At 45.0% G+C, this 26,611-nt stretch overlaps 1 protein-coding gene across 2 annotated transcripts in view; it reads right to left on the bottom strand.

Moving 5' to 3' along the window:
- The window catches only part of LOC124190467 (potassium/sodium hyperpolarization-activated cyclic nucleotide-gated channel 2-like), a 39,033-nt gene that overhangs the window by 11,069 nt on the left and 1,353 nt on the right, over positions 1 to 26,611 (bottom strand). For both annotated transcript variants that reach the window (XM_046583117.1, XM_046583118.1), the window contains exons 2-5: positions 8,531 to 10,239; positions 2,538 to 2,701; positions 2,318 to 2,454; positions 2,027 to 2,179 (exon numbers count right to left, since the gene is read on the bottom strand). In XM_046583117.1, the coding sequence (XP_046439073.1) occupies positions 2,027 to 2,179; positions 2,318 to 2,454; positions 2,538 to 2,701; positions 8,531 to 10,197 (2,121 nt within the window). In that variant the 5' untranslated portion in view covers positions 10,198 to 10,239. The remainder of the gene's footprint in view (positions 1 to 2,026; positions 2,180 to 2,317; positions 2,455 to 2,537; positions 2,702 to 8,530; positions 10,240 to 26,611) is intronic.

The raw sequence follows: 26,611 nt of genomic DNA, 5'->3' as shown, positions 1-26,611 counted from the left end.
TACGTTGGCATGCGAAGGCCAATGACGCAAAGAGATTCCTGACATTCCCCTCCTACCCCGGCCTGTGCATGGGACGCCATTTAAGGTGGGCGTCGGCCATTATAACATGACATGACCCCTGTGTGTCAGCCGAGTCTCAGTGGGGAAAAAAAAGATCCGCAGCGGAGAACACATAACCCGCGGTCGAAAAATAACGAGACGCCGGAATGGTGTGAATTTGCTAGACAACAACAACGAACGGCAATTAAAGAAGAAATAATTAAACGGTTCAACTGGTAGACGGGGGGCACACGAAACGGTCCGGCAGGTATCTAAACTAGCAGCAGCGCATGTATAATAATCTAATCACTCAAATGGCAGCAGTTCTTTTCCGCGCCAATTTCAAATACGTCACAGAATTCGGAAATTAAAAAGAAAAAGCTGCTCCTTTGGGTGCCTCACCGAGTCATGGGATATCGCGTGCCCGTTGACAAGTACAAACTTTGCCGTGTCAAGAGAGATAGAGAGAGAAACAAATCAGAAATTGGAAAGCCAAAAAATGAAATAAAATAAAAATGAAAAGATTGGGAAATATAATTCCACGTCAAAAAATGGATGGGGACGGGGAAACTGAATGTCGAACGAGCCCACAGACATGAACCGAAAACTTGTTCTTCATGACATTATTACCATACGTGTTGTTGTGAGTGCATATATGTGGGTGTGTTATAGATGCCCAAACGTACACGTAATTGTGCGTGAGAATCTTCTTCTCGGGAATTCAATAAAAAAAGAAAACGAAAAATAAATTGACGGAAAGGTGAAGGAAATGTAGACCTAGGTATGTCTAGACGAGATTTCGTGTGGGTATATGGGCCCGTCATCAGCGTACCTTTTTTTTTTTTCTTTCTCTTTCTCTCTCTCTTGGTGGAATGCATCCGCCAACCGAGGTTGTGGTCGAAGATGCTCGAAATGTTATGGGGTTCAACGATTCTATCGCGTGTTTTGAGACTAGATGCTATATGGGTATATTCCGCCGGTGCAAAATGCTGGGGTGTGGTGGATTGGTGTGTGTGTGTGTGCAGCAGGGAATGGTAGCCTAATCCAGCGCGGACCCTTCCTTTCAACTGGATTGAAATAATCACACCAGCAAACTGAACCTGGGCGATATGGCATAGACACAACAGCGCACGCAGAAAAGACATGGACACACAACCAACACAAACTGGGAACACAGCACAAAATAATAACTGACGACTATATAGTTGGGAATTGAAGAAAAAATCAAATGAAAAAAAAATGAAATGAGTAACGATATTGAAATAAAAGTCGTCATAAAAGTAAAAAATAATAAAAAAAAAAAGATGGTGGATCTATCTTGTAGGAAATGTACAAGGCCGGCTCAGCATGTATATATATAGTATATAGTGTTGTGCAGCACGGATAATAACTTTGAGGAATAAAAAACTCAAAATATAACCGAGCAAGAAAACAAAGCCAGAAGCGGTTTGGTCGATATAAATGCAACTCAATCACATCGTCTAAGAAAAAGAAAACGAAAATATGATGACGTCATTGAATCACGGGGAGGGGTTTTTTAAAGGGCAAGAAGGTTGAATGCGTCGAATAATTCCAAGAAGGATGGAATTAAAATTTAGAAGAGACGAATATAATTTAAATGTAGTAGATAGATAGTCTCGAGAGAGAAAGAGAATTTGAAAGACAGACATTGAAATTTGAAACAAAAGTTGCGTGAATGAAGAACGAGAGAATCAAATAGGCGTGAATGATTGGATGGGGTGTATACACAATGTGCCATGTTATGATAATAATTTGACCAGCACACACAGAGTGTAGTACATATATCATATATACTATATACTCCAAAGTGCGTTCGAAACTTTTGTGTTTGTGCCTCGTCTCTCTTTTTTCTTGTTTGAATTTCGTCCGTTTTTTTTTGTCATTCATTTTATTTTTCCTTCCAGCAAAGCGGAAAAAAACTAAACAGGAGGGAAATAAAAATAATAAAAAAGATGAAAAGACTTACGTAAACTTCCTCCCACTGGTTGACGTAGCGGACGAGTCGTGACAGTCGGAGAAGCCTCACGAGGGAGAGCAGTTTAGCCAAGCGGAGAATCCTCAAAGCCCGACCGGCTTGCAGGATCTGAAAGCTTTCGCTAAAGTCCTGCATCCGTAGAAACTGCGCATCGCACACACACACACACAACACAATGTAGATAAAGACGAACCGTTCTCCGTTGGATATACAGTAGTGCATGGTGGTGTGTGAACATTTTTTATTTTTTATTTCTCCCCATTCCCGCCCCAATTAACTGACCTGATTGAAGATGAGGAAGATGTAATCAAGTGGTATGGAACTGATCAGGTCTAGGAAGAACCAAGTGCGCAGATAGTGCCTGGCTATCAGCTTCGGGTCCAGGATGACCTGCTCCGAGTTATCTTGTTGCATAATACCTGCGAGCACAGGTAAATCAAATCAAATAAATGTTGTTAAATAGGCGAGAAAAAATAGAAAAGAAATTCCCCGATGAATGAACCTGTTCGAAAATTGACGACGATGTCGATCATGAAGATGGTGTCGCTAAGGCAGTTGAAGGCAATCCAGCGAATACTTAGGTCATCATTGAAGAAAGAGATGGCCACGGGAAGGATGATCAAGTTGGCCACCAGCAGGAACAGCATCCCCAAGTCCCAGTAAAACCTGTGATTTCCATCAAAGAGTTTGACGTTTCATTCACAGGGGAAAAAATTGATGAACGAGAGGCGCATGCACAAATGTGTATCCGCCTTTGTTATAGATTATACAGCAGAAGCTATTTAACGATGAGCTTCAATCGCTGATTGATCTGGGCCAGAGATTTTGGCACAATAGCTGGGAAGAAGCCCAGCTACTAAGTCTGCCATATTCTATTCATTATAGACTTTGGAAAAACTGTCAAAGTCGTGTGGGGCTGAACGGCAGCTGGTTGCTATAGCGCTGCAAGTTATCCACTTTCAATTTGACTCAAGTTCAATCGGTTCTTCTCTCATCCCGGCCTTCATCAATGCCGAGTCGAGTGAAACAGTCAAACGTTCGGTCTCGGCTGCTATATAGCGCTTGGAGATTTAACGCAGCGTGCGGGAATATAGCCGCCAGCGGAATAAGATATATATACCTGAGCCGGCCCAAAGTGCCTTTGTCTGGCCCCTTTATCATCGGATGATTCTCTATAATGGAGAGATAGGGGGTGCCGGGAACGAGAGTCAAAGAGAAACCGTTGTGTCTACTTTGAATTTCACGAGCTGTCAAACGCAGCTAAACGGATTTGAAAACGGCCTGATATATATTAAAGGACGGAACAACAGCAATCCGGCTCTACTGTCGCGTGAAACTCCTTCACACGAATCACGTCCTCGATAATCACCATCCATTAGCAGCTGACGATTTCTCTCTTCAAGTTCCAGGAAATCCTTTTGTTTCGTCGGCTGTTGGATACTCTCTCGCCCTGTGTTGTATACATTAGTCAACCTCGATGGCCCATGGACATCCCGCCATTCTTTATTGCACAGATGAAATGCCTCGTTCGAATGTAGGCGCGAAAAAGACGGCCCAGCTGTCAAATGGGCAATTACGTATAGGTTGAGCTGGGAATAAAATAAAGGGGTGGGGGGTGTTATCAAGCCCTTAAGCGCCATCGCCGTGTTGTAAATGACATTAATTATATGATGCCGGCGTCTCTATATCTAACAGCATCTTCTCTCTACGCCGTTTCCATCTAATAAACTCGATGGCTATGGCCGTACATCTTCATTAACTGTTGCCGTAATGACTCTCCTGTCTATACACTATATAGTAGCTGGAGTGCTGTGCCTGACTTATATGTCTCCCTTGCATGTTTAGAAGCCTCATCGTCCGTCCGGGGCTGAGTGGTAGTGTGTGTGGGGCCGCCATTTAATGGCCGGTCGAGACTAACGGGCTTTCACCATGTCACATATAAAAAAAGGAAAAAAACAAAGGAAATGGAAACAGAGTCTGCGGAGCTTCTCTGCATAGCAAAGTGAAGAAGAAGAAACGGAGAGAGGAAATTCTCAGTGAATGACGGCCGGTACGTCAAAGTGAGAGCCGGAGAACAAAGGAGGTGCTGACTCTTTTATGAACGAAAAAAAAGAAGAAGAAAGAAGGTATACATCTAAAAGGAAAATAAAAAAAACCCACCACAGAAATCTAAGAAATGGTCGGGTTTCAATGGTCATTCACAGCCAGAGAGAGAGGGATCTTATATATAAGGTTTCTCCAGCTGTGATTATTTGAACCTCCATTGCTTGGAAGGAAAAAAAAAAGATCCTGCGCGAGCGCTATTGATTCAATTCAATTGCTGGCCATTATTGCGGCGGTGACACGGCGTCATTTGTTGGCAGAGACGCAGTCGCGTCCTCCCACACACGTTGAACGGGCGCGGAGATACGAGTCGAAGGATCGAAACTGTCTCCGCAGGAGAATCTGATTGAGGAACAACGTATCAATACACGTCGACAAATAGGGCACTGACAAACGATCAACGATTTCTTTCTTGTATGAAAAGAACAAAATATAAAAAAATAAATCCTTTTTTTCCTCCATTTCCGTTGGCGGGATATAATATAGCACGACCAACTCCGGAATTCTCAACTTCAAATTCCAGTCAAGATGACTAATCTCTGTATATATTATACCGCCCACTCAGTTCACGTTTCCTTACTATATAACAATCTAACCAATGTAATTTTGAAAACAAAACATCTTAGTCTATCTAACAACCAGGAGAATTCAGAGGGGGTTGACTATCCCATCACGCCCTGGATGGCTGCTTATTTCTCCGTCCCCGATATGTATATGTATCTATATAGATTAGATGCATTACTCGCTTGACAGCGTAGGAGTGTTATATGAGGCCCTATATATCCTCGACGGTGTATAATACCGCCACACACAGAGCTGTAAAGAAGAAGAATAGACCCCCACCGCTTTTAACGATAGTCCCGCAAATATCTAGTCGTACTTTTTTCCAACCTTACTATAAACCTTATAGTCTTAGACATTAGTTATGTAATAGATTCCTGTGTACATCTCATTGGCCGCCGCTCTATCCTTATTCCTATCGGATATGTCAATCTAATCCGGCCACCATCGGCAAGCCGAGCTTTTTGGCCACAGTCTTCCTCCTGTTATACCTCCGGACGTATATATTTTGATGTCGAAAAGCTGGATATGGATTCGAGCTCGTGTGTGTATATAGTTCTGTGAAAAATATCTGTACATAAAAAAAAAGAAGAGAGCGGGCATTCTTCCATGGTATATCCCGAAGACCCGTGTCGGGAGTCGTTGCTGGCAGGAAGGGACGGAGGGGGTGATATTGCACGGGCGGGATAATATAAAAGTGGGAGGAGCCGATGCTCCACGGTTGGTCGGAGAAGAATAAGCGGCCAAGAGAGACTAGGACATATTTACGAGCGAGCAGCAGCAGCAGTGAATGTGATTTTCCATTCGAAATGGCCAACTTTTCCTATAGAGACTAGCGCATATCCAAATATCTTACCCATCTTTACCTCCCCACCCCCCTCTCCTCGAACCCGATTGCCGTTCACATTGGGAGAGGATCGCTCCTTTCCGGACACACAGCGGATCTCCACTTCTAGTATGTGCTATTATGCACAGCATGGGCAAGCGGGGGGGATATACTATATATATAATAGAGGGACTATAGGGTCTACTTTTCTTCTTCAAGTATTCTTCTTCTTCTTACAAACATTTGGTTTGGATATTTAAGCGGCTTATATATTTTGGCCGGAGCAAATAACGGCCGACTTTGTCAGCGGAAAACTTGCCGGAAGGCCAACAAAATACACATAAACAGGGCATTATTTATGCCATCAGTTCCGTAATTCATCTTGATTTACGATTCGCTGATGGCCCAAAAGAATTGAAAAGAAAAAAAAAAAACTAAAATTCATCCTTCCGATTATTGGGGGGAAATATGTCCGTCGCGGTATATAGACCCAACAAGCAAATCCACCCAAAAAAATTGGCGGATTAGAAATTACGTCAAACAAGAAAGTTATAAATATACACTACTACACTGCTGCCTCTAGAGAGGTAGTACATACATAAGTGCTGTGTGTCTATAACCCAGATGATAAGAGATGAGGATTAAGGGGGTCAAGGGGATTGCAATCATAAAAGTCATTCCCTTTGTTTTTTCTTTGTGAAGCTTCGGCCAGCACAGACTATCTATCCAGGCTTGTTGATCTTTCACTCCCGTGTGTTTTCGCTTCTGTTAGGTGCGAGATCCTGAACTTGTGAGAGATGCTGAAACCCCCCCAAAAAAATTTGCCGATGATGGGCGGTGGCTGTGTGTATAAACACGGTGCAAGGGCGTGTGTGTAACCAGTCCGCAACCAACTTGATGTACTCTAAATCAAATGGCCCAGTTATAAAAATAGGATCCCGGCGAGAGTGCGGGTTTTCTCCGTGCACCCGACCGCCGGAGCCAGACCCAGGAATTTTTTTGCCTCCGCAAACTGAGACTGCTTTTTCCTCCTCCGCATTGTTTATATATACGGGAGTTGAATTCAACTTTTTTCCCGAACACAAAAAAAAATAGAAAGTGCCCACATAGTGTAGCCAGTAACTAACAAACGATTGTATAACATCACCGGCGGCTATAGGCAGCCCGAGAGAAGTTCTAAAAAAGTTTTTGATCTCATCTCGATTCGAACCGCCGCGGCTAAACTGTTGGGGTCGAAATAGCTATTTTCAGTCATCGGGGGGCTTTTCTGGTGCTGCTGATGTTATCCACCGTGCCCAGTTGTGTTTTTGTTTTTGCGTTGCGCCATCAGCCAGTCATCACGTCTCTCACGTCGGACGGGCGGGGGTTACACACATCGCGTCTCTATTGACTAGATATCGACGCTTTGATGGCTCTGCTGGCCATCCGACAACAAGAAGAAGAAGCTTCTTTGGCTGGTCGTGTATGTATACACAGTTACACACACACGGAGAGAAAAGGTATCTCCCCTTTCGTGCGGGGCAGATCAAATGGGATCAATGGTTGACTTTTGTGTAGTGTCTAGTAGTACGTAGGTAGTAGTAGGAGTGTAACTTTTGCTTGTGCTTGCGTGTCAGAAAGTAAGCGCGTCAAAAAACTGCCGCCGGTGCCGTCGTCATTAAACCAACTTTAAGACGCCGACGCCGCTTCTGGCATATTGATGACAACGTCCATCCAGCTCGTCCTCATCTTTCCCTTTTTCTTTTTTTCCTGGGTGCTGTGTATACCCGTTTAACTCTTCCGAATTCCCCTCGACGAGTAAATATCCAACGCACACACCTCTCTCTTTTATTCTCTCATCGACGCTTATACAAGCCCATCACACAGCACACACACCATCAAAGAAATGACGAGATCAAGCGCCGGTTGTATCAACTTCGAACTTTCGAAACGGTTTCCAGCGGACCCCGCCACCTTCGTCCTATACATATGGCGGGAACAGCATCAGATCGCATTTCAAGTCATCTGCTGTTCAAGTCGGACAGAAGGTTCTCTGTTTCACGAGTGACCCCATCAACGTAATATGGAGAAGATCAAAATTTTTCGTGCAGCCGCCCAACTTTCTGGCGTTAACGCCGAAATGTAATTTCTAAATTTTTAATACACGCCGGGCAAAAGTGCCACAGTGTGACAAAGCTCAGCTTTGTGACATATCGCTCCCGATTTCTTTTTTTCATTTTCCCGCCCATCATCTATGTAAATATTCCTACACGGCTGCAATAATGCGGGGGAGGCGATAGACAGATTGGCTGTTCTTTTTCCATCCATCCATTGGCTTCCGCCGGAATGTTAAATTATCCAGTTACATTACCGATATACGATCCTGAGCTCGACAAATCGGAATAAACTCAAAGTTGATGTCTAATCATCCACCCCGCCCTAGAGCTTCGAGTATATTCGACTACGTCAGACATTGTGACACAAAAGTTTGAAAATTATTCCGCAAAGACGAAACTTTCGAATCTAAAAAAATAATAACAAGTTTTCTTTTTTGTTTTTCTTATCCGCCGACTCTCTTTATTGATTGTCAGTCTTTTCTCTTTTTGCGCCCAGCATTTCTATCCCATATAGAATAACCAGTCAGAAATTCAGAATCCTGCCTAGACTTTCTCACATCTATAACTTGGACAGCCAACCCCCGCTCCAGCTGTATGTCCTTATAACGTCCTAGTTAAACAATCAGAGAGAACCAAGTAACTTGGATATTATATCTAGGGGGGACGACGACAGCCAATGTGCGTTCCGGCGCTCAAGTATATATTCCCCGCATGATTCATTATACCGGGCCAACTTTGCCATTGCCTGGCCGCGATGCTGGATACCTACGGTGGTCATGCAATCCGTTTTCAATAATTGATTTGCCAATATCTTTGATTATTCATCGGACTTTCCCAGTACAGCTGATCGTTAAATATCGGGAATTTGTTTGTTAGTTTTTTTGGTTACATCCATCGAATTTCTCTTACCGGAAATTGGAGCACGGATGGATGATCCAGTGTCCGGCCGCCTTCTGTCGGATGCGCTCCTTCATGAGAGCTTTCTTGCTGCCGAAGAGCTTCATGGCCAGCTTGTTGTCCGTCGGCTGGAAGAGGGCTTGAAGCTGGTTGCGGATGAACGACGGCTTGGGCTCGCCGCCCATGTTGGCCGGCCCGGGTCCCGGTCCGGCCTCCTCCTTTGGCGTCCCGTACAGGCTGACGTCGTCTCCGCCGCCGGCACTGTTGCTGAAATGAACTCTTCCACCTCCGGCGGCAAAACTTCCGGCCGCACTTCCGCACCCGCCCACTCCGCCGCCACCACCTCCTCCGCCGCCCCCGGCACTCATTTCTTTATTGTTGATAAAATTCATGTCGTCGGCGCCGGCCACCAGGTAGTCGGGCACGAACGAAGAAGTCGAGGCTTCGTCCTCTAGGGCCGTCACTAAAGAATCGGAGCAGCAGGTGCCGACTCCGCCGTAAGAGTAGCCGCCGGAAACGCCTCCGCAGCTGCCGGATCCGCCGCCGCCGTAATAGGCGTTGCTGCCCAGGTCATCGCTGCGCCCGCTGTTCAGACCATAGCCCAGGAGCGGGTGCTGCTGGTGCGGATGTGGCCGTCGGTGGCGCGGACTCCTCAGTTCCTCCTCGGACGACGGGTAGCCGTTGGCCGCCGGGCCACCAGCCAATCCGCCGTTGACGAGTCGCAGACTGCTGGACGGCTGCTGCAATTGGCTCCTGTTGTTACCACTGCGCCGATTGAGACTACCATACCGGGTGCATCCGCCGACTCCGCCCGTCCCACTGGTGCTGACCCGACGGACCAGATGAGGCACCGGCCCGCTCCAAGTGGCCTGATTCCTGGCCGACCAGTTGTAGCCGGCCCCTTCGATGTTCTGATCCGGCTCGTCCAGCGGGTACGACAATCCCCCGGCGGCACTGGCCGACGGACGCTGGTGACTCTGCACCCACGAATACGACGGCGGCGAAGATGTCGGATGCTGATGCGGATGCGACTGCTGTCTCAGCGTTCCCACGGCCGGATGAGTCGACGGTGTGGCTGCTGCTGCTGTTGCTGCTGTTACTGCTGCTCCTGTTGTCACGGGCACTACCGAAGGTGATCCAGCTGCCGCTCGGTTGCTCTGCTCGCCACTACTGGAAGGAGTGGCACTGGCGCCTTTGCCTTTAGAAGTCGCCGCCGCAACTGAGAGCTGCGGCGGACTCGGGCAACACGCAGCAGTCGACGGGTTGGCCGCCGCTCCTGTGGCGGAGGTGCTGGTGGAGGTGGTGGTGGGGTTGTTGCTAGTACCCACACCGCCGCTAGGGACGCTGCTGCTGGCCAGGGTGCTCGACCCCACGATGGAAGAGGAGGAGCAGAAGGAGGAGGAAGAGGCTGCAGAAGTGGCCGCCGTCAGTCCAGCAGTGCTGCTGGCACCCGCCGTTGCGCCGCTGCTGGATCCCACCGTCGATTTCATACCTGACACGGTTCCTGATGCCGCTGCTGCTGGCGTCGAACAAGTCGAAGTGCGGCCCGATGAGCCTTCGGCCACGGCGGCCAATTGAGACGGACGGGCAGTGGCGCTGCTGTAATTGACGGGATTCTGGCTGGCCAACGATGAAACGCTGGCCAATCCTTTGCCCGTTGATTCCGCATTCTCTGCCATTCTGGTTCAATCCAGCAGCGGATCCAGCCAGTCCAAAAGAATCTATCGTTTGTCAAACAAAGAATGAAAAAAGGAATTTAATAATATGATTACATAACTCTGGCGTATCTATAGGACTGCATGACCCAGTGTTATCTAACATATAGAGAATAGATACTATAATAGTATAGAGGGTCCGTGAGAGAGCGCCAGTAGTATAAAAAGAAAAAGCCAAAAAGGGCCGGGCAGTTTGGAATAATATCGGGACGAATGACTCGCGCCCGGAATTGTATAGGTCCGTGAATCCGATCCAAAATCACAAAGCGTGGAATAAAAAAAAAAGGGAAGGCAAGCGATATATATCTTTGCCCGTCTTTTATATCCCGAGAAGAGAGAGAGACGGCCAGAAGGAATTAAATTTATCAAAAGAACTGATTACGAATGTGTCGTAAACCACCGTTCCCTATTCTTTGCTTCTTTTCTCTATAGGCTACACGCTACACACACAAACGGAGTCTCGTTGAGTTTACGAGGCTACTGGCCAGCACAACCTGGGTTATTATTATTATGGGGGAGAAAATGAATTCCAACTTGGCAGAGAGAAACTTGGCAAGCCCAAAAAGCCCAAAAGCCCAGCTCAGGGCGACATTCCAGTTTTTCCACTCTTCTCTTGAGTTGCGGTCATCTTCTTTCTCTTCGGGATGATGGCATCGTTTGAACTTTGATATTCCAGCAGCAGCGGGCTGCATGGGACACAGTCATAGGTTTGAAGGGCTAGCGAGAGGTACGATGGCCGGCCTTTCCCTTTTTCAAAAGGGTCAAATATCCGCCCTTTTACCTATCGGATCCTATCAAATGACTAAACTATAGACGGGCGATGACGGAAGCTGAAGGCCGACGAACCTGATCGCCAACCCAACTGGTCGAGAGTGCTGGCCGAGACTTTTTGGCACCCGAACGCAAAATTCATTGTCGCGATTCTGTTACCAACGGCCGAACTAAATTTTTTTGAGAATAATCGATCGGCGAGAGATAATACCGAAACAAAAAAAAAAAACATGTTATATCATATATAACCTGCTGGGATCAGCATAACCGGGTTATCAAACAACTCATTTTTATTACAAGAGAAACAGTCGCCCAGCAACAGTCATCTTTCCAGAGCGGATTCGATTGCCAGTCCAATTTCGATAATAGGAAATGAAATCGGAATCATATCGGCGGTGATTGTCAGTCTACCAAGACTTAATGATTTCAGCCCACACTATTATCCCATTCGTCTTATTGGCCCGGAAATAAATAGATTGAATATCCATTCGTCCAGCTTTCACAGCAGCACACGCACACTCACACTGCTTTTGTTATATTCAAGATGTTGATCTTTGAAGTACATTTGAGAGTAATACGGGGGGCACATCACAGCCCAAGGAGCGGCAGTTGCGCTGTTTTAAATCCCAATTCCCCGGTTTCGATTGGATAGAGTCACATTTCACCGCATCCGGAGAATATACACATATAAAAAAAACGACGTCACGCAATCGCCAACTTGCAAATGAAATTCACCGCCATTCCGCATATACTGTACACATATATACATGGGACACGCATAGATTGACTTAGACAGTCGAATAGCGCAACTTTTTGTTTTATTTTCTCTCTCTCTCTCCGTCAACACAACACACAGTCCAACACTCTGATTGCGACTTTTCTTTTTTTATTTGAAATTTTATTCTCGTTCTTTTTTTGTTTTTTTTTTCAATGACGCGGGAGAGAGAAAGAGAGCGGGAAGCGTGAAACTCCCAAGTTTGCAGAATCCACATCCTATTCATTTATTTGCTGCTGCTCTTTTTTTTTAACATTTTTCTTCTTCCAGTTTCACTCTCGGATGGAGCGTTGGAGAATCCAGGATCCAGCAGCAGCACTTAGAGCGTTGTGTGTGAGAGCGTGACTGGACTAAGTGAGATCTTGAATCATTTATGCGCGGACAATCTATATAGCCGCCCGACGCGCCAGCACTACTGTTTGTCACATTATTCCCGTCTGCTGGATACCTCTTCATTCTTTTGTTTCCTACTGCGATGTGATATTAGGGTGGAGAGATAGGGAGCGTGATGAACGAAACAAACTATCTAAACACGCAGATACACATATATATTTGGTATTTGTATAGGTATCGGCAGGATCGAACTGCGTCACGCCTTGAAGCGCGCGGTCACTTGTTCTTTTTGAAATTTATTTTCGCTCGCGTTTTCTTTTCTCTCTGAATTTTTCTTGGCGGATTTTTTGAAAAGCTCCTGTGGGCGTGCTATTGTGCGTTGTTGTTGCCATTTTATCAGAGCAAAGCACAACCTATTGCCTACCCAGAGTCCCTATCACATAGTACATAGATCCTTGCGCTCCGATAGCGCTCCCATAAAGTGGTCTGCGCTATACTGCGTGCTCAAGTGGCTGCTACACCAGTCGCAACAAACACAAGAAAAATACAAAACAAAACAAAATAATAAAAGAATCCTGAAGTCGACGGAACGCGGACAGCATTAACGATAACCGGCGGGGGCGCGCTATATAGACTCGTCAGATTTTGAGTTTTCTAAAAGATGTTCGCCACAAGTAGGAGCGCTGATTATTTCGACGCACAAGAAGAAATGAAAGGCATTTTTGTTTGGGGTTTTTTTCCCATCATATCGCGCCGGTTAGAGTTAAAACACGGAGCGTCGTCTTGTATGTAGATTCCCGTGAGTAGCAGTTCTTCTTCTCCAGCCTTTATCACGACGCCATATTATTGTGATCACAATTAAGGATCGATCCGGGATCGACCGCGCTCGCCTTGCCTTTTGCCTTTTTGCCTTTTTGCTTTTTTAGACGATGACGTCGATGGCGTGGGCAGAGACTCGCTGCCTTTATCTTTTCTTTTCTTCTTCCCCTCCCCCCTTTTACATTCACGCAACGCAGCGATAAAATGAAATCTCAGCACGGACTATTTACCCCCCCCCCCACCACCACCACATCCAAAAAGATTATTTAGACGCAACACGGCGAAATTAGAGTTGAGCGAATAATCCAACTAGTCGAAAAATGAATAAAAAAGAACCCAAATAAACAATTGAGCCTGGAATAAGATGTAATAAAAAAGAATCGTATAGATAGTCATTATTCAAAGGAAAAAACAATCGGATCTGCGCGCCCTATATAATATTACAGGGGAGAGAATATAAGAGAAAGACGAGACGACGCGCATCTGAGTTTACAGCACGCATTTGCGCTGATTCTCTGCTGTGACAGCATTAGACTTATTAGGGCAATCCCCGCTGGCATTCGCACTATACACACGTTCTACGTATATACTGTACACCAGATAGATAGATAGATGTCCCTCGGCTTCAATTTCCCTCGTTTTATACTCTCGCCCTCATTATGGGCAATCCAATCGGCCGAAAAGGATCGCTTGAATCAATAGGCTTTAGATCGGCTTTGTGGGACTTGTCTAGCCTATATAGAGCTATATAGGCGCTATACACGTTCATCCGCCGTCGGTTCACTGCGATATTTACTAGACACAACTGGCCCTGCTGCTGCTGCTGTGCGCGCTGCTGTGTGTTGTATATGGCAGACATTTTATTTAGCTCTTGTCATCTTGTTATTTCCTCCCCATGTTTTTCTCTATATTTAGGCCTATTAGATTGTTAGCTTGTTGTTCTTGTTACTATAGCTCTCAAAGGGGCTCTCTCCGATGGATTGAATGAGAGGAGCAGAGCCGCCGCATCCTCTGCGTTATCCGTACAAACCCGCAACTGCGTTGTATATACACACACAGAGCACATACCCCAAACTTGTTCTTTTTAATACACCGGAGAGAGAGTATATAGGCTATACTTGTCCGTTCTTCTGGGAACCTACTGCCCTCATTTCCCCGCCCATTCAACCAAAATACGAAATTCCTCTTGAGAATCTTCATTTTCCTTTTTTCTTCTCAAATTGTCTGGTTGTCTTATAAATTTATCTGATTTGCACCAGCGCAACTATATAACGTGCTGGAGTTTATAAAGGCCAAGGCCGATCGCACGCCACTGCACACACTTGACATTTCACAGCAATGCGCATCACCCACGTTAACTGATGCAATATATACAAATTCTATAGGATCTGCGTCACGGGAGCATTGGCGTGAATTGCGCACGGCTTACCGGTGACGTCTCGATATCACGCCGGTGACTTCTTACCTTTTACCCAGCAGCATAGTAGAATAGATAATAATATGCCCTTTGCCATTTTGAATGGAGCACACCAAGCACAGTCATGTCCAGCAGTTGCTGGCTTTCACGATATTCATCTGAACGGAAACACAGCGGAGAAAAGTCTCCTCACTCTTGGATATTCCTGAATACAATCACTAGGGCAGACGGGCAGAGCGGAGAACATCTCTCCTGTGAGGTACGGTAATAGTCGAGTCCGTCCGTGTGTTACGAAATGGTCAAAAGAAGACGCTCTTTCATCTCTCTAGCTCTTACATGTATGCTGAACATGGAGAAAGTGAAAAGGAGTCTTGCGTCACTCCTCCCGGGAATTTCATTCATAAAACAGCGTGTGAACTTTCGTCTTCCTTTGCTGCTGCACACGCCCCTTTTATATTATTCACTCAAAAATCCCCCCTTCGCCCATTGTTCCGCGGCTGGATATATTCTTTTGACGTTCTCTTTCGTTTCGCTTGTTTTGCCATTCCGGTGCGACGTGATGGCCCCCCGTTCATCGTGTCTACTACGTGTGTAAAGAGCAGAGTGTTATATACAGCAGCAGCGCACATTTATAGACAGCAGTATGGATCTGGCTAAAGTGCTGCTCTTGCGTCAAAAGAATTTAACAAGAGAGAGACTTCAACTCCGGCGGGAATTGGGTGGGGGGGGGGGGGGAGTCCGGATTGAAAATGTCAATTGGCTCAACTGTCGTGTCTCACGCGCTCGCCGCTTTCGTTTATTTCTCTTCTTTTCTTCTTTTTATTTCTCGACATCGACTTGATTCACGGACACGTCGCTTTAATTATCTGATTCGGCCCCCTCAGCATCCAGCGTCCGCACGAATAGAAGAAAAAAATCAAAAAGAAATCCAGCGGATTGCACCGCATGTTGTCAAGTGTGCAGAACCGATGGGGACAAACACACACAAGGGCCAGCAGCATCGACATAACGTGTGTTTAGACTATAAGCGAATCGCTTTTATATAAATCGAGGCCCAGTTCATTAAGGAAAAGAAATGGGAGATAAGAGAAAAAAAGCCAGCGGCCAATTTATCCATCGCTATCCAGTGCCAACTATCCGCAATTAATGAGGCAAATTAAAGAAACAAGCACAGCAGCAGAGACGATTTAATCTTCTTTTTTCAATGGGATTATTGAGTCTATTACACTCGCACTAAAGCCTATAAGATTATATAATATAGTACGAGATTTTTTTATTCCTTTGTGCATATTGTTTAACGAATTTTGATTGGCTGTTTTTGTATTTTTCAAGTGGGCAAAGTTTGAAATTCGGCGCGAAATTCAAAGAATTTAAAAGTTGAAAAAGTAAAAAGTTTCGCGTCCCTCACGAGTGACGAAAGTTTTGGCCAACGGGGGGCACCACCTCTTTGATGTTTCCCAATCGATCGTGCCGAGCAGGACGGACAGAGACTGCCTAGATATATTGCGCACAGTTGCCTATAGGCTAAATATATATAGTAGAGTGTGTAGCGGGCGTAGTCTAGAGCGCGGAGCAATAGAGAAACATCCGATAGCAACAACCGACAACGTCGCCTGTGTGTATGTGCTGTGGGATGCCCCGGAACCGATTTCCCAATATTGTCGTCAGACTCGGTCGCCCGTCGGAAACGGGATTTCGCTTTGCCACAATTCCCCGCCCAAATATAACCGAATAATGTGTAACCTGCTGGAGGCCGGACTCTGCTGCTCTTGTATTTTCATTGGAAAACAGCCCAAAGTCGATGCAAACGTTTTGGGGGGGTTTATAATATTATATGTTGACGATGTACACACAGCCTAGAGCGGATGACTCTTGCGTCTATACTTAACGTCTATACATGTCTATCCAGCGGAGGCGGCGGCCAGCAGTAGGAGCAGCAGGAAGTCTTGTGTCGATTAGTAGTTTTGACGTTTCGACCAGCAGCAGCCCAGCCTCATTAGGCGCGATGGTAATGGTCTAGTATTAGACTTACTACGTCGACAAGCATCAAATCAGGGTCCAAAGTCATTAATTAGTTGTGAATGATGGGGTACGAATCTCAAAAAAAAAAAAGAAAAGGAAAGAAAATAGAAGCCACAAAGCCCCCGCACCAGTTTATATAGCGCTAGCCGCGCCCGCGTCTTATATTATTGGCTTATAACACACCGCCAACAAAAGGAGGGGGAGAAATAACGAAAAAGTTGATGGACGATGGCCTCGCAACAATATAATCCTGCGGGATTGATTGCGCCTATTATAAACGCGCGCTAAGAAAATGAGATTTAAATTTAAAAAAAAGGCGCGCAATAATAAGTCATCAGCTGATTCACGGCGAAATAATTTAATGGCAAGGCAGAATCGATCTATATAATCAGGCAATTGTTTAAAATATTAAGAAATACCTAATAATAATACCGTTGGGAAATGGGAATGTTGACCGCGCTCGGCAAAGTGGTGATCAACTTTGATAAAAAAATTCTTGGATTCAGATTCAACAAGGATCCATCCGGCGCGATTATATATACGTGATCTCTATAATAAAAACATGTCAAGGGCCTATACGAAAGAAAAGCAATAACGACCCAAATCGAGTTAATTAACTGATGTGGCGCTTTATACGAGCTATATATAGAATAATAGACGTTCCCCGTCGGAATACTAACAAGCGCATCTCACCAAATAGCCAAAGAAGAACATGTATAAGCTCTATCGCGCTTGCTCGGTGTTGCTCTGTATATACCACCGCACACACGCATAATATAGGGTCTTAATCATGTTTAATTCAGGGCACATACTATAGATAATATAACGCCGACTGGATTTTTCCTTGAGAGTCTACCACTTATTCGTCTTCCGCTTGCGAATAATATAAGAGAGTCGGGAGACTGAAAAAGGGAATTTCAGGACAAGAGCAGATGGCTGCGCTGGCCCAGCAAGGCAAAGCCTATATAATATATCTCAGCTGTATAAGAGGAGGGAAGAAGCTATAAAGACACTAATTAAAACATCGATTGTTTTCTCAGCAAGCAAACGACAGAGCTTTGGCTGCCAAGCCTGTGTGATGCGCTGCTCCGGGCCAAACTCTCTTCTCGACTCTTTCTTCTTTTGCAATATAACGCTGCTCTCTCAGCAGCAGACTCTCGCCCGGCCCTCTTCTTACATTATATACATGTCTAGAGGGAGTCTCTGCTTCTTCAAAAGTTCTTATGCAACTCAACAGAGTGCAAAAGTGACGTCCTGGAGATGAGTACACAGTCAAAAGGAGATGAGGTTCGCGTCCCTTTCTCATCTCAGCCGAAATGCGCTTAATTGTTTCAAGTCTTGGGATAGCCGACAATGATACATCTGCCGTGATTGCCTTTGCTGCTGCGCAAAAATAACAACAAAATCGTTTCCGGATCTCACAACGTGAGTGCCTCTATGCAGTCAAACTACAGCCTATACAGACAGACACGAATATCTAGTCGAGGCCAGCTATACAGTGATATGAGGAGCGATATTTTATATGTATAGCGCAGATTGCCGAGCCGCTCGATGCAATAATCGATGCTGCTGTCGTGACCCCGTGTTGTCAAACGGATCGACTCGGGCCGAGTGAGGTCCCATCGCGAGTCGTTTCTTTTTTTTTCTATTTCCCTCCAAGTTCTATGGCACACAAGATGGCAACGGACTGCGAAGAGAGAGAGAAAATGGTGATGGGGAAAGTTAGAAAGGCGGGAATATTCAATCCACATTTCAAAAAAAAAACTCAAAATCAATTTCAGAAAATGAAATTCACTCAAAAAATCGCAGACGGGCGGGGCTTTTTTCATTAGCGGTTGGGTTTCGTCAGCAATTATCGCCATTTCTCCCGCGGCGGAGTTTCACCTGCGGCACCACACCAGGGCGGATTCTATCTCCCTAGATCGATTGTGAGAAGAGAGGCCGGCGCCGGCCCCGGCCGTCCCACCGCACATTGATCGAGAAATTGCTTGCAAAAGGAGAGAGAGCAGAGAGAGAGAGAGGAGCCGTTTTGGCGTTCATTAGCGTCTTTGCCGGCCCTCGGGCCGTCGCGCTGGGCCCGTGCTGTGTCACTTGCGTCATCAGTAATTTTAATTGAGGCCGCACTAAAGATCAATTAAGCGACTGCGGTCGACTGCTGCCATCACCAAACCCCAACCAGAAAAAGACGCTCGTCATCGACGTCATCAAAAACTATGTAGGTCTACATAGATCTACATCACTGTGATACACATAGCACATCAGTCATTTCGTGAAGGATATCAAACGCTGAGAAACGAGTCAGCCGGCGGCCCGGACAAAGTGCCGCTATATAACTGTGTGTATATTATATAGGGGGGGACTACTATACTACTACTACTGCTGGGACTTATATAATATGGCACTGGCCTGGAGGGTTATACACGGTTCGATAATTCTTCCAGTAGCTCCTTCAGCCTACATCGTTTAGCTTTCTCGAGATTGTATATAGTGCGCGCCGTATATAGGCTACATATATATGAAAAAGCGACATCACAACTTGTGCTGCTGCTGCTGCTCCACACATAATCGAAAGAAAACTCTTCTCGACAGACGATATAATATGATGCTGAAGTGGAGATGTATATAGAAGTATAGAAGAAACTGGCCGTTCTATTTGGGAATATACATACGCACAGGGTCTCTTTTAATCAGAGTCTAGGCGGACGACACAACTGGATACATACAAGGCCGTCTACATCATGTGTGTAGGCGGATGGAGAGACACAAACGTGAGCGAGCATGACTGAACTAATCGATGATTCCCGAGTCACTTCAAGGGCCGATGCGTTTGTAATCAGCCCTTTGATTGTCGACGAATATATTATATCAGAGCTGCTGGCTGGCTGACTGGCTATAGCTGGCTGTAGCTGCTGATGAAGGTGTGCATAGCATCTGGCGTCGCTATCACGACGAGGAGACGAGATGAGTATCTCCTCTTCAAGATCATCCAATCATGCAGAGCGCGTCAAAAACATCACGAGGGGCTGCTCGTCTTTCATTGTCAGCATGTCGCTCTCTCTCTCTCGTCCCTCTATAGACTTGGCCCTGTCCACTTCGTGACTGTGGTTCCAGCCACTCGATTTCACACGGAGTAAACAATAAAAAAAAGCGCAAGAATAGGAGGGAGAGAGGAGGAGAAATCTTTAAAATTTGATTCTTTTTTTTTTGTTTAAATATTTTTCACGAGTTTATCGACCCCCCTCCCCCCTTTTTCGTCTTAACGGGGTGGGTTCGGAAGGTTGGAACGCTTGATCGAATAAATACAGCCGCGCCCACTTTAGACCGTCAAGTCCCACAGCGCAACGTCGTCGGGTGCTGCTGCTGGGGGTGGGTGGGTGTTTTGCAGCTATATAGTCCGTATATACTACTATAGCTAGCTCTTGTCGCCCAACACACACAAAAACCCAGCCGCCCGTCTCTCGTTTGTCATCACTCTTGTTCAAACTGCTATTATATGGCCGCCGAGCTACATGTATATGTATAGTACACAGCGATGTTATTTTTTCTCTCTCTTTCTCTTTTTATTTTATAAGAGACTCGTCTAGATTCTCTCGACTCTTATAGGCAAACTAGATTTATATTACTGCGTGCATATTATAGCTTTGCTTCTCTCTTAGATCAATATATATAGATGCCAACCATCGCTAGATATACTCTAGACAAAAGAAAACAAATGCCGTCGTCCTGGATCCAGGATCCTATACTGGATCGAATGGACCTGAGATCCCCTCTTATGTCTACTTATTCTCGAAAAGAATCTACGATTACAGCCTCGCAGAGAATAGGAAGAAGAAGAAGAAGAAAGAGAAGAAAGAGAAAAAGTTATTAGACAAGGGCCATCGAGAACGCGCGACCCTTGACAGAAATGATCATCGGCTATTATAAAAAAATCTCTCGTCTATTGTATAGCGCCTGTGTATAGAAGGTAAGTTCATTGTATTCTTGTGTATATAATATGACGGCGGAAGGCGGAAGCGAATCCATCTTTCGGCGACCCCCTTGCATGTCACGACCACTGTACAAACAATTAGCGTTCAGTGTATCGTATTTTTAGAAAGGACCCCGCGATTAATCTAGATCGCATTTCTCTCCATCAATTTCTTTTCTTTTTTTCGGTTATTAGTTCACATCATTTGTTGACACGGCGTAGATACCTAGTTTTGCCTGCTGTTGACAGTTGAAATGTCTTAATCGCCATTGATTTCACGTATGTTAATATAGCTAAAGGGCCCAGCGTATTATTATCAAAGCCGTATGAAGGTAAAGCCGGTATAAAGATCTAACCAGAAGCGAGGTCGAGATAGATTTGATAGAGGTTGATCTCTAAACGCTGGCCTTCCGCGTCCGATATCGACAACATCCCACGCAATCGATCACGGCCCATCGTTTGATTCCCTCGCGTTTATTGTGCTGAGTTTTCATTCATTGATGAGGCAACTCTGGTCACGTCCCGCCTTTATCATCCCCTTTTCCCCCAATGTTTCTAGGCTTTTGATTGCGCCCACTGTTGATCGGCACGTTCCTATCTGTACACAGATAGCAGCTCGTTACGAATTTTTCTAAGACAATACCGGACTGAAATGAATGATTTCACCATGACGAGGGAACAAAAAAAAATAAATAAAGAATCAAATCACGACAAAAGTGAATTAAAGAATTCCACATATTTTTCTTATTTCTTCCTTTCGACACGATTTCTTTATAGACAAAAGACCCACGTAGAGACGTTTGTGTGTGTGTGTTCCAGTATAATATAATTTCTTGTTTTTAAATAGTATTCGCCCCGGAATTTGGTTGTTGTTGCTGGCTTTCCTGCTGGTGATATTACGGCAAAGATACGATTATTGCATGATACGGTTGTGCGACTCTTGCCGCACTTCTCCCGCCCATCACTTCCCGCTACGCTGAGTTTTTACTGTTTCATGTCTGCAGTTAAATCGTATAACTTTTTCTTTTTCTTTTATATTTTTCTTTTTTTTTCTTTTCCTTTTTTTGAAAGGGCGGAGACGAAAACAAAACAAAAAACCAGGGGGGAGGGACAGGCTTGCATGTTAATGAATTCGAATACAAGAGCGCTAGACATTTGCTGCCAGCGCTTGCGACACAATAACAAACAAGAATGTAGAAGCAATTCGCGGAACTCTATCAAAGCAGCAACTGATTCTATATTACACAGTTAGAGAGTTTCCAAACTATAATATAGCATATAAAATGATTGTCTAAGCCCACACACACGTGAAATTTCTATTTTTGCCCAGATTTTACGACGTGTACTACGTAGAGAGAAGGGCTTGCGCTTCTGGACTAACTGGTTGACACCGTCGCCATGGCGACAGCTCCTCCAGTTCAACTGTGAGTATACGTTACAATATTCATAGGTAGCATACCTGCTGAATAATACCACCAACTTTTTTAAGTGATTGAATAATACACATCATATGCATAAAATTGTTCTTGATCGAAAGCATCTTTTCTTTTCTTATTTACCATCTAATCGATTTCCCATCTGCTGAGTTATTATGTATATATATATAGTTAGACACGATTTGATCCATCTGCTGCGTCGATTGATTTCTTCTTTTTAAAAGAAACTTTTTTTTCGTTCTGATGGGGGAGAGACTGGCGACCCCGTCGATCGGAAGAAGAAGGAAAATAGGAAAAAAAGGGAAGAAATGTGTAGTACTTGATCGTTTTCAGCTTGGATTTTCGCCATCTCCTTCCTTTTTCCTTTCCATGTTGCTGCGCGCCACGTGTAAGCTTATTGATTTGATTGTCGTATACCCCCCCACCCACCCCCTCCTTTCTGGGGGCTGTCATTCGTCAGAATCGAGACTTAACTTTTAGAATACAAGACGACAACTAAAAGGAAAAGTAAATCGTCTATTATACGTTTTGTTTTTTAAAATAAAAGACTCGACTAGAAAAATAACAGGTCGAATGGCTGCCTGTTCAAGATTGGACGGTATTTATTCCTTACATGAACGGCCGCAGTAAATAAAAAATAAAATAAAATGCCAGTATAGGGCAGGTTCGAAGATAAATCAAAGGGCAATAATAAGTATATCTATGTGTATACATACAATAATAATATTGCTCCCCCTTTTTTTATTATTATTTTTCGTCAGGGAAAATGCCAAGCTGCCGACTTCCCGAGAAATGGAAGCGACTTATTATTTAGTTTGCTGCTGCTGCTGGGAGAAGCGGCCGGAGTTAGTAAACGCGCAATACCTCAACGTCGTCTCTTCGCCGAGATCTAGCAGCAAAAGGCCTGTACAGCTGTGTGTGCATATAAATATGGCGCATCCATACCTTATGGACGAAAGAAAAAAAATGTAAAGCGGAGGGGGGCGCAAGTCTGTGTGTGTGTGTAGACGCGTAATAGCTGCTGATATAACGACAGTTCACAGCATATAGAGTGAGAAATAGCAAACAGAAAGATGGGAAAAGCAACGGCTGCGTATTATTATTGCGCTATCAAAATCCGCCATGTTTTCCCGGCCGTCATTTTTTTAACGGCCCCGGCTATAAATAGTACGACGGCCCACATTTTGTGTCTACACTCTACACACACCGTCGGTGTATAATATAACGAGACGGACGAGTTCATTTGCATGCCACCTACGCAATAGATGAACCATCAAAGTTGATGGCGCTCAATTTTTTAGAAAAGTTTGATCGCCATCATTTTTTAAAGCCCATCAATCACAGCAGAGGCGATAGCCAAACGCGGGTCGTATATCGTCATTGGTCTGGACATTTTCGCTAACTAACATCGAGGGATTCGTGACCCGGGGGGTCTGTTCGGGAGAGAGGCAGGGAGTCGATCACGATCGAAACCGAACGAGAGCGATGAGAATATGAGCCGAGCAAGTCACAGCAGAACCTGTTGGGGGGCATAAAAAAACGGATTCCAGCCATAGGGTCCTCCTCCTGAGCCCCACCCAACTCCACCCAATGACGTCTCTGTTTCTTTACCGCCGCCGCCGCTGCGCTCCTTTTTTATTTTATTTTTTCCCTTACGTTAAATACGTTTCCTCATACACACAACAACAACAACAACGCCACCAGCAGAGAAAGAAGCGGATGGATTGATGATGACGTCAGCCGCTGTGCACTGATGCACGGACCCCCTCGTATAACTTATAATACGCCTCGACCCTCCAGCACAGGTTTCTCTACTGGGGCCCCAAACTTTTTGGAACCCCAACGTTCTTCGACTAATATACATCAGCATCACCGGTAGAAATTACATGGCGCTCGCGTCTTCAACATTGAACTCTACTCAGCACCATCTTAGCAGCCAAAGTTGGAAGACCTTGCCGACGGCTCTGCTTGGGTTCTTATATATATATCCCCCATCCGCGTCATGTTGTGTATACATACGTACGTACGTACACGTATATAGGATCTATTGTATACACACCACTTTACTGGGTATTTATATACGTGACTGGCCCAATAGGCTGTATACATCTTTTTTTCTTGATATATTTTTGTTCTTTTCAGATTTGTTTTTTTGTTTTTGAAACATTTTGGATTTCCCGCTTCCGGACATTAGTACGTCGTGAACACATATAAGAGACGGAGGGGGGAAAAAGGAAATGATTCCGCCTTTTCCGTCCGATTTATAGCCTCGATCGATGGGCAAGATATTTCTCACTTTCCAGCTGGTCGATCGACAGTTTTGTGGAGGAGAAGGAAGAAAAAAAATGTCATCAACGGATATGTACGACGACAGAGTCAAGTCGACTCGGCCATTATCGCTCAAGGAAATGGACATTTACGCTCGGCTGGCTTCTTGGTGTCTATCGCATAAACGCGCCGAGACACGCGCGGAATGGCCGGCTTAATAACTCGATCAGGCCGCCGCCGCCATTATATATCCTCGATCTATAGGATAATGCCATTCGTGAACATATTTGCCATTTCGCTTGTCCTGACATCCTGTCGGTGAAGTTGTGCGGCTCATTTCTCTGATGCTGCAAAGGCGTCTAATATAGGCCACCTTATTATACACATCAGTTTGTGCATATTTTAATAAATCAAGTTGCCCTTTGCTGGCCTCCTCCTGAAGAATATCACCGACAAACCGTGCAGCAGCAGCAGAAGGGAGTTTCGCTGCTGCACGGTGTAATAAACATGTCACGGAATTTGAAAAGATCAAACGAAAGGTCGATCATGTATATGTAAGCTCACGGCGCTTTTCCAACCTTTGACTTATTTCGCTATGTATAAAAGGGTCTCAACTTTTGCCGGGCTGCTTCTGCTGCTGCTGCCAACCAAACAAAAACGCTTTCAAAAGTTGAGCGGGTTTACTTTAATATTCGCTCCCACCTTTTCCACGCGCTCTATATCAACACATTATTTCTTGATTATACTGTAAATTAATATCACAAATGCACAAGTATATATAATTGATAATTCGTGAAATGAGAGTAGCGCAAATTCAATCAGAAAAGAAAAAAAGACAAAAAAAAAAGAAAAGCTTTTCAATGTACAAACTACATTTTCTGCTATGTTTTTGGTCCCTGATGTATATGATGTCAGCTGGAAAACTTTGTCGTTATACGTAGTTAGCTGATGCGGTCGCTGGAGCGGTTCCAGCTGCTTTGCGCCGTGTCTGCCCCAGTTTTCTTTCATAGGCTCACGCATCCCAGACGGATAGAAGGGGGGAACGTACTTGGTTGTACTCTGTACTAGATAAAGGACTATATAACCCTTGGCTATATAACACGCACGTCTAGCCGGGGCTCCCCCATCGTTGTCGTGCGTATTGGCTGCGCTGCTCGCGGTAGTACCTCATATTTCACTCTATCTATCCTCCGCACTTGTAGTGTAGTCTCTTCTTATTTTTTTCTCCTATCCTATACACGTCTATACCCCGGCATATAAACCTATAGTTATAGATCCGTATATGTGTATAACTTTGGCTGTTTTTGTCCCGGCCGAATATCCACTCGAGGAAGAATTTTTTTAAAAATGAAGCGGGAATATTACAGGGCCAGCTGTAAATATCGGCCCTTTTGGTGCTGTCCCACGCTCTCTAGCTCGTTCTAGTCTATTGATATAAGATAGGCTGAGATGGTCCGTCCTCGGTTCTTTTGTTTGTTTGGTCTTTTTACCGTAGTTTTAAGGACCCTGCCGGGCCGGTTTGAATGCTGGGAAAAAGAAAAGAAGAAAAACGGCCGAGCGCAATCAAACTGATTTGACGGGCCGGCCGCCACCAAAATAGCCTCAACCTTCTTGACATCCGGTCCGGCCCTGTGTATAGCCTCTGAGCTATTTCTTTGTTACGTCGACGAGTGCTGCTGCTTGTCTTGCTGGAGCTATTCTTCTTCTATTGCTTTGTGTGTGTAGACTACATCTTCGCAGTTAGATGCTCTATGCTGCTGCTCATCCCTGGACACACTCTTGTGATGAACCTGACCTCTTCTCAAGAGTCCGACATATTCTCATTTCTTCGTGACTTCCAGCCAAATCATTCTTCTTCTTCTATTATTCTGTGTGTACATATAGCCTACAGCCTACTACTAGCTACCACCCAGCAACTGGGCGAAGCGGCAGATCTGCAGCACCGCCTCATCATAATTGATGACGTTTCGAGATGAGGAACGCTCCTGAGCAGTTCTCCGACGACGACCTGCTGTTGCTAGACGAATCACCAAGGTTCTCGCGTTTCATCATCTTCACCTTGGTGGGGCTTTTCTCCCGAACGGTAGACGAGCAGCAGATCAAATCAACCGTCATTATCATCTTTCCAGCACAGACTATATTATAGGCAGCAGCCAAAAAAAAAACAACAACTCCTCCACATATATAACCTGGGCCGGGAAAAGTTGATTCGATTTTCTTTTTCTATCAAGCTCCTTTTTGCTGATTTGTCATAGCTATATAACTGCTATTATATACACAGCAGTGAACGGTATGTTCATACTGCTCTCGTCAAAGGCCGGAAACCAATAAAGTCCCAGCACAACCATCTCGAGATGTATTAGCACTTTTATTTTGGAAAAGAAAAACATCTAAATTTTCATTATGGTACATGTGGGCTGTCCCTAGCGATACGAAGGAGGGGTGCATGGTACACTTCTTGATTCTTTTTCAGATTATTTTCCCTCGCATTTCTCTAGCTCGTTTTTTTCTTTTGCAAAGAGAATTTGATTAGCGTTTTGCCATGTTGGGCAAGCGCGTTGTAACGCGGA

The sequence above is a fragment of the Daphnia pulex genome, chromosome 3, assembly GCF_021134715.1.
Source record: "Daphnia pulex isolate KAP4 chromosome 3, ASM2113471v1".
NCBI lineage: Eukaryota > Metazoa > Arthropoda > Branchiopoda > Diplostraca > Daphniidae > Daphnia > Daphnia pulex.
The sequence above is the reverse complement of the archived record's forward strand: the minus strand, read 5'-3'. Positions and strand labels throughout refer to the sequence as shown.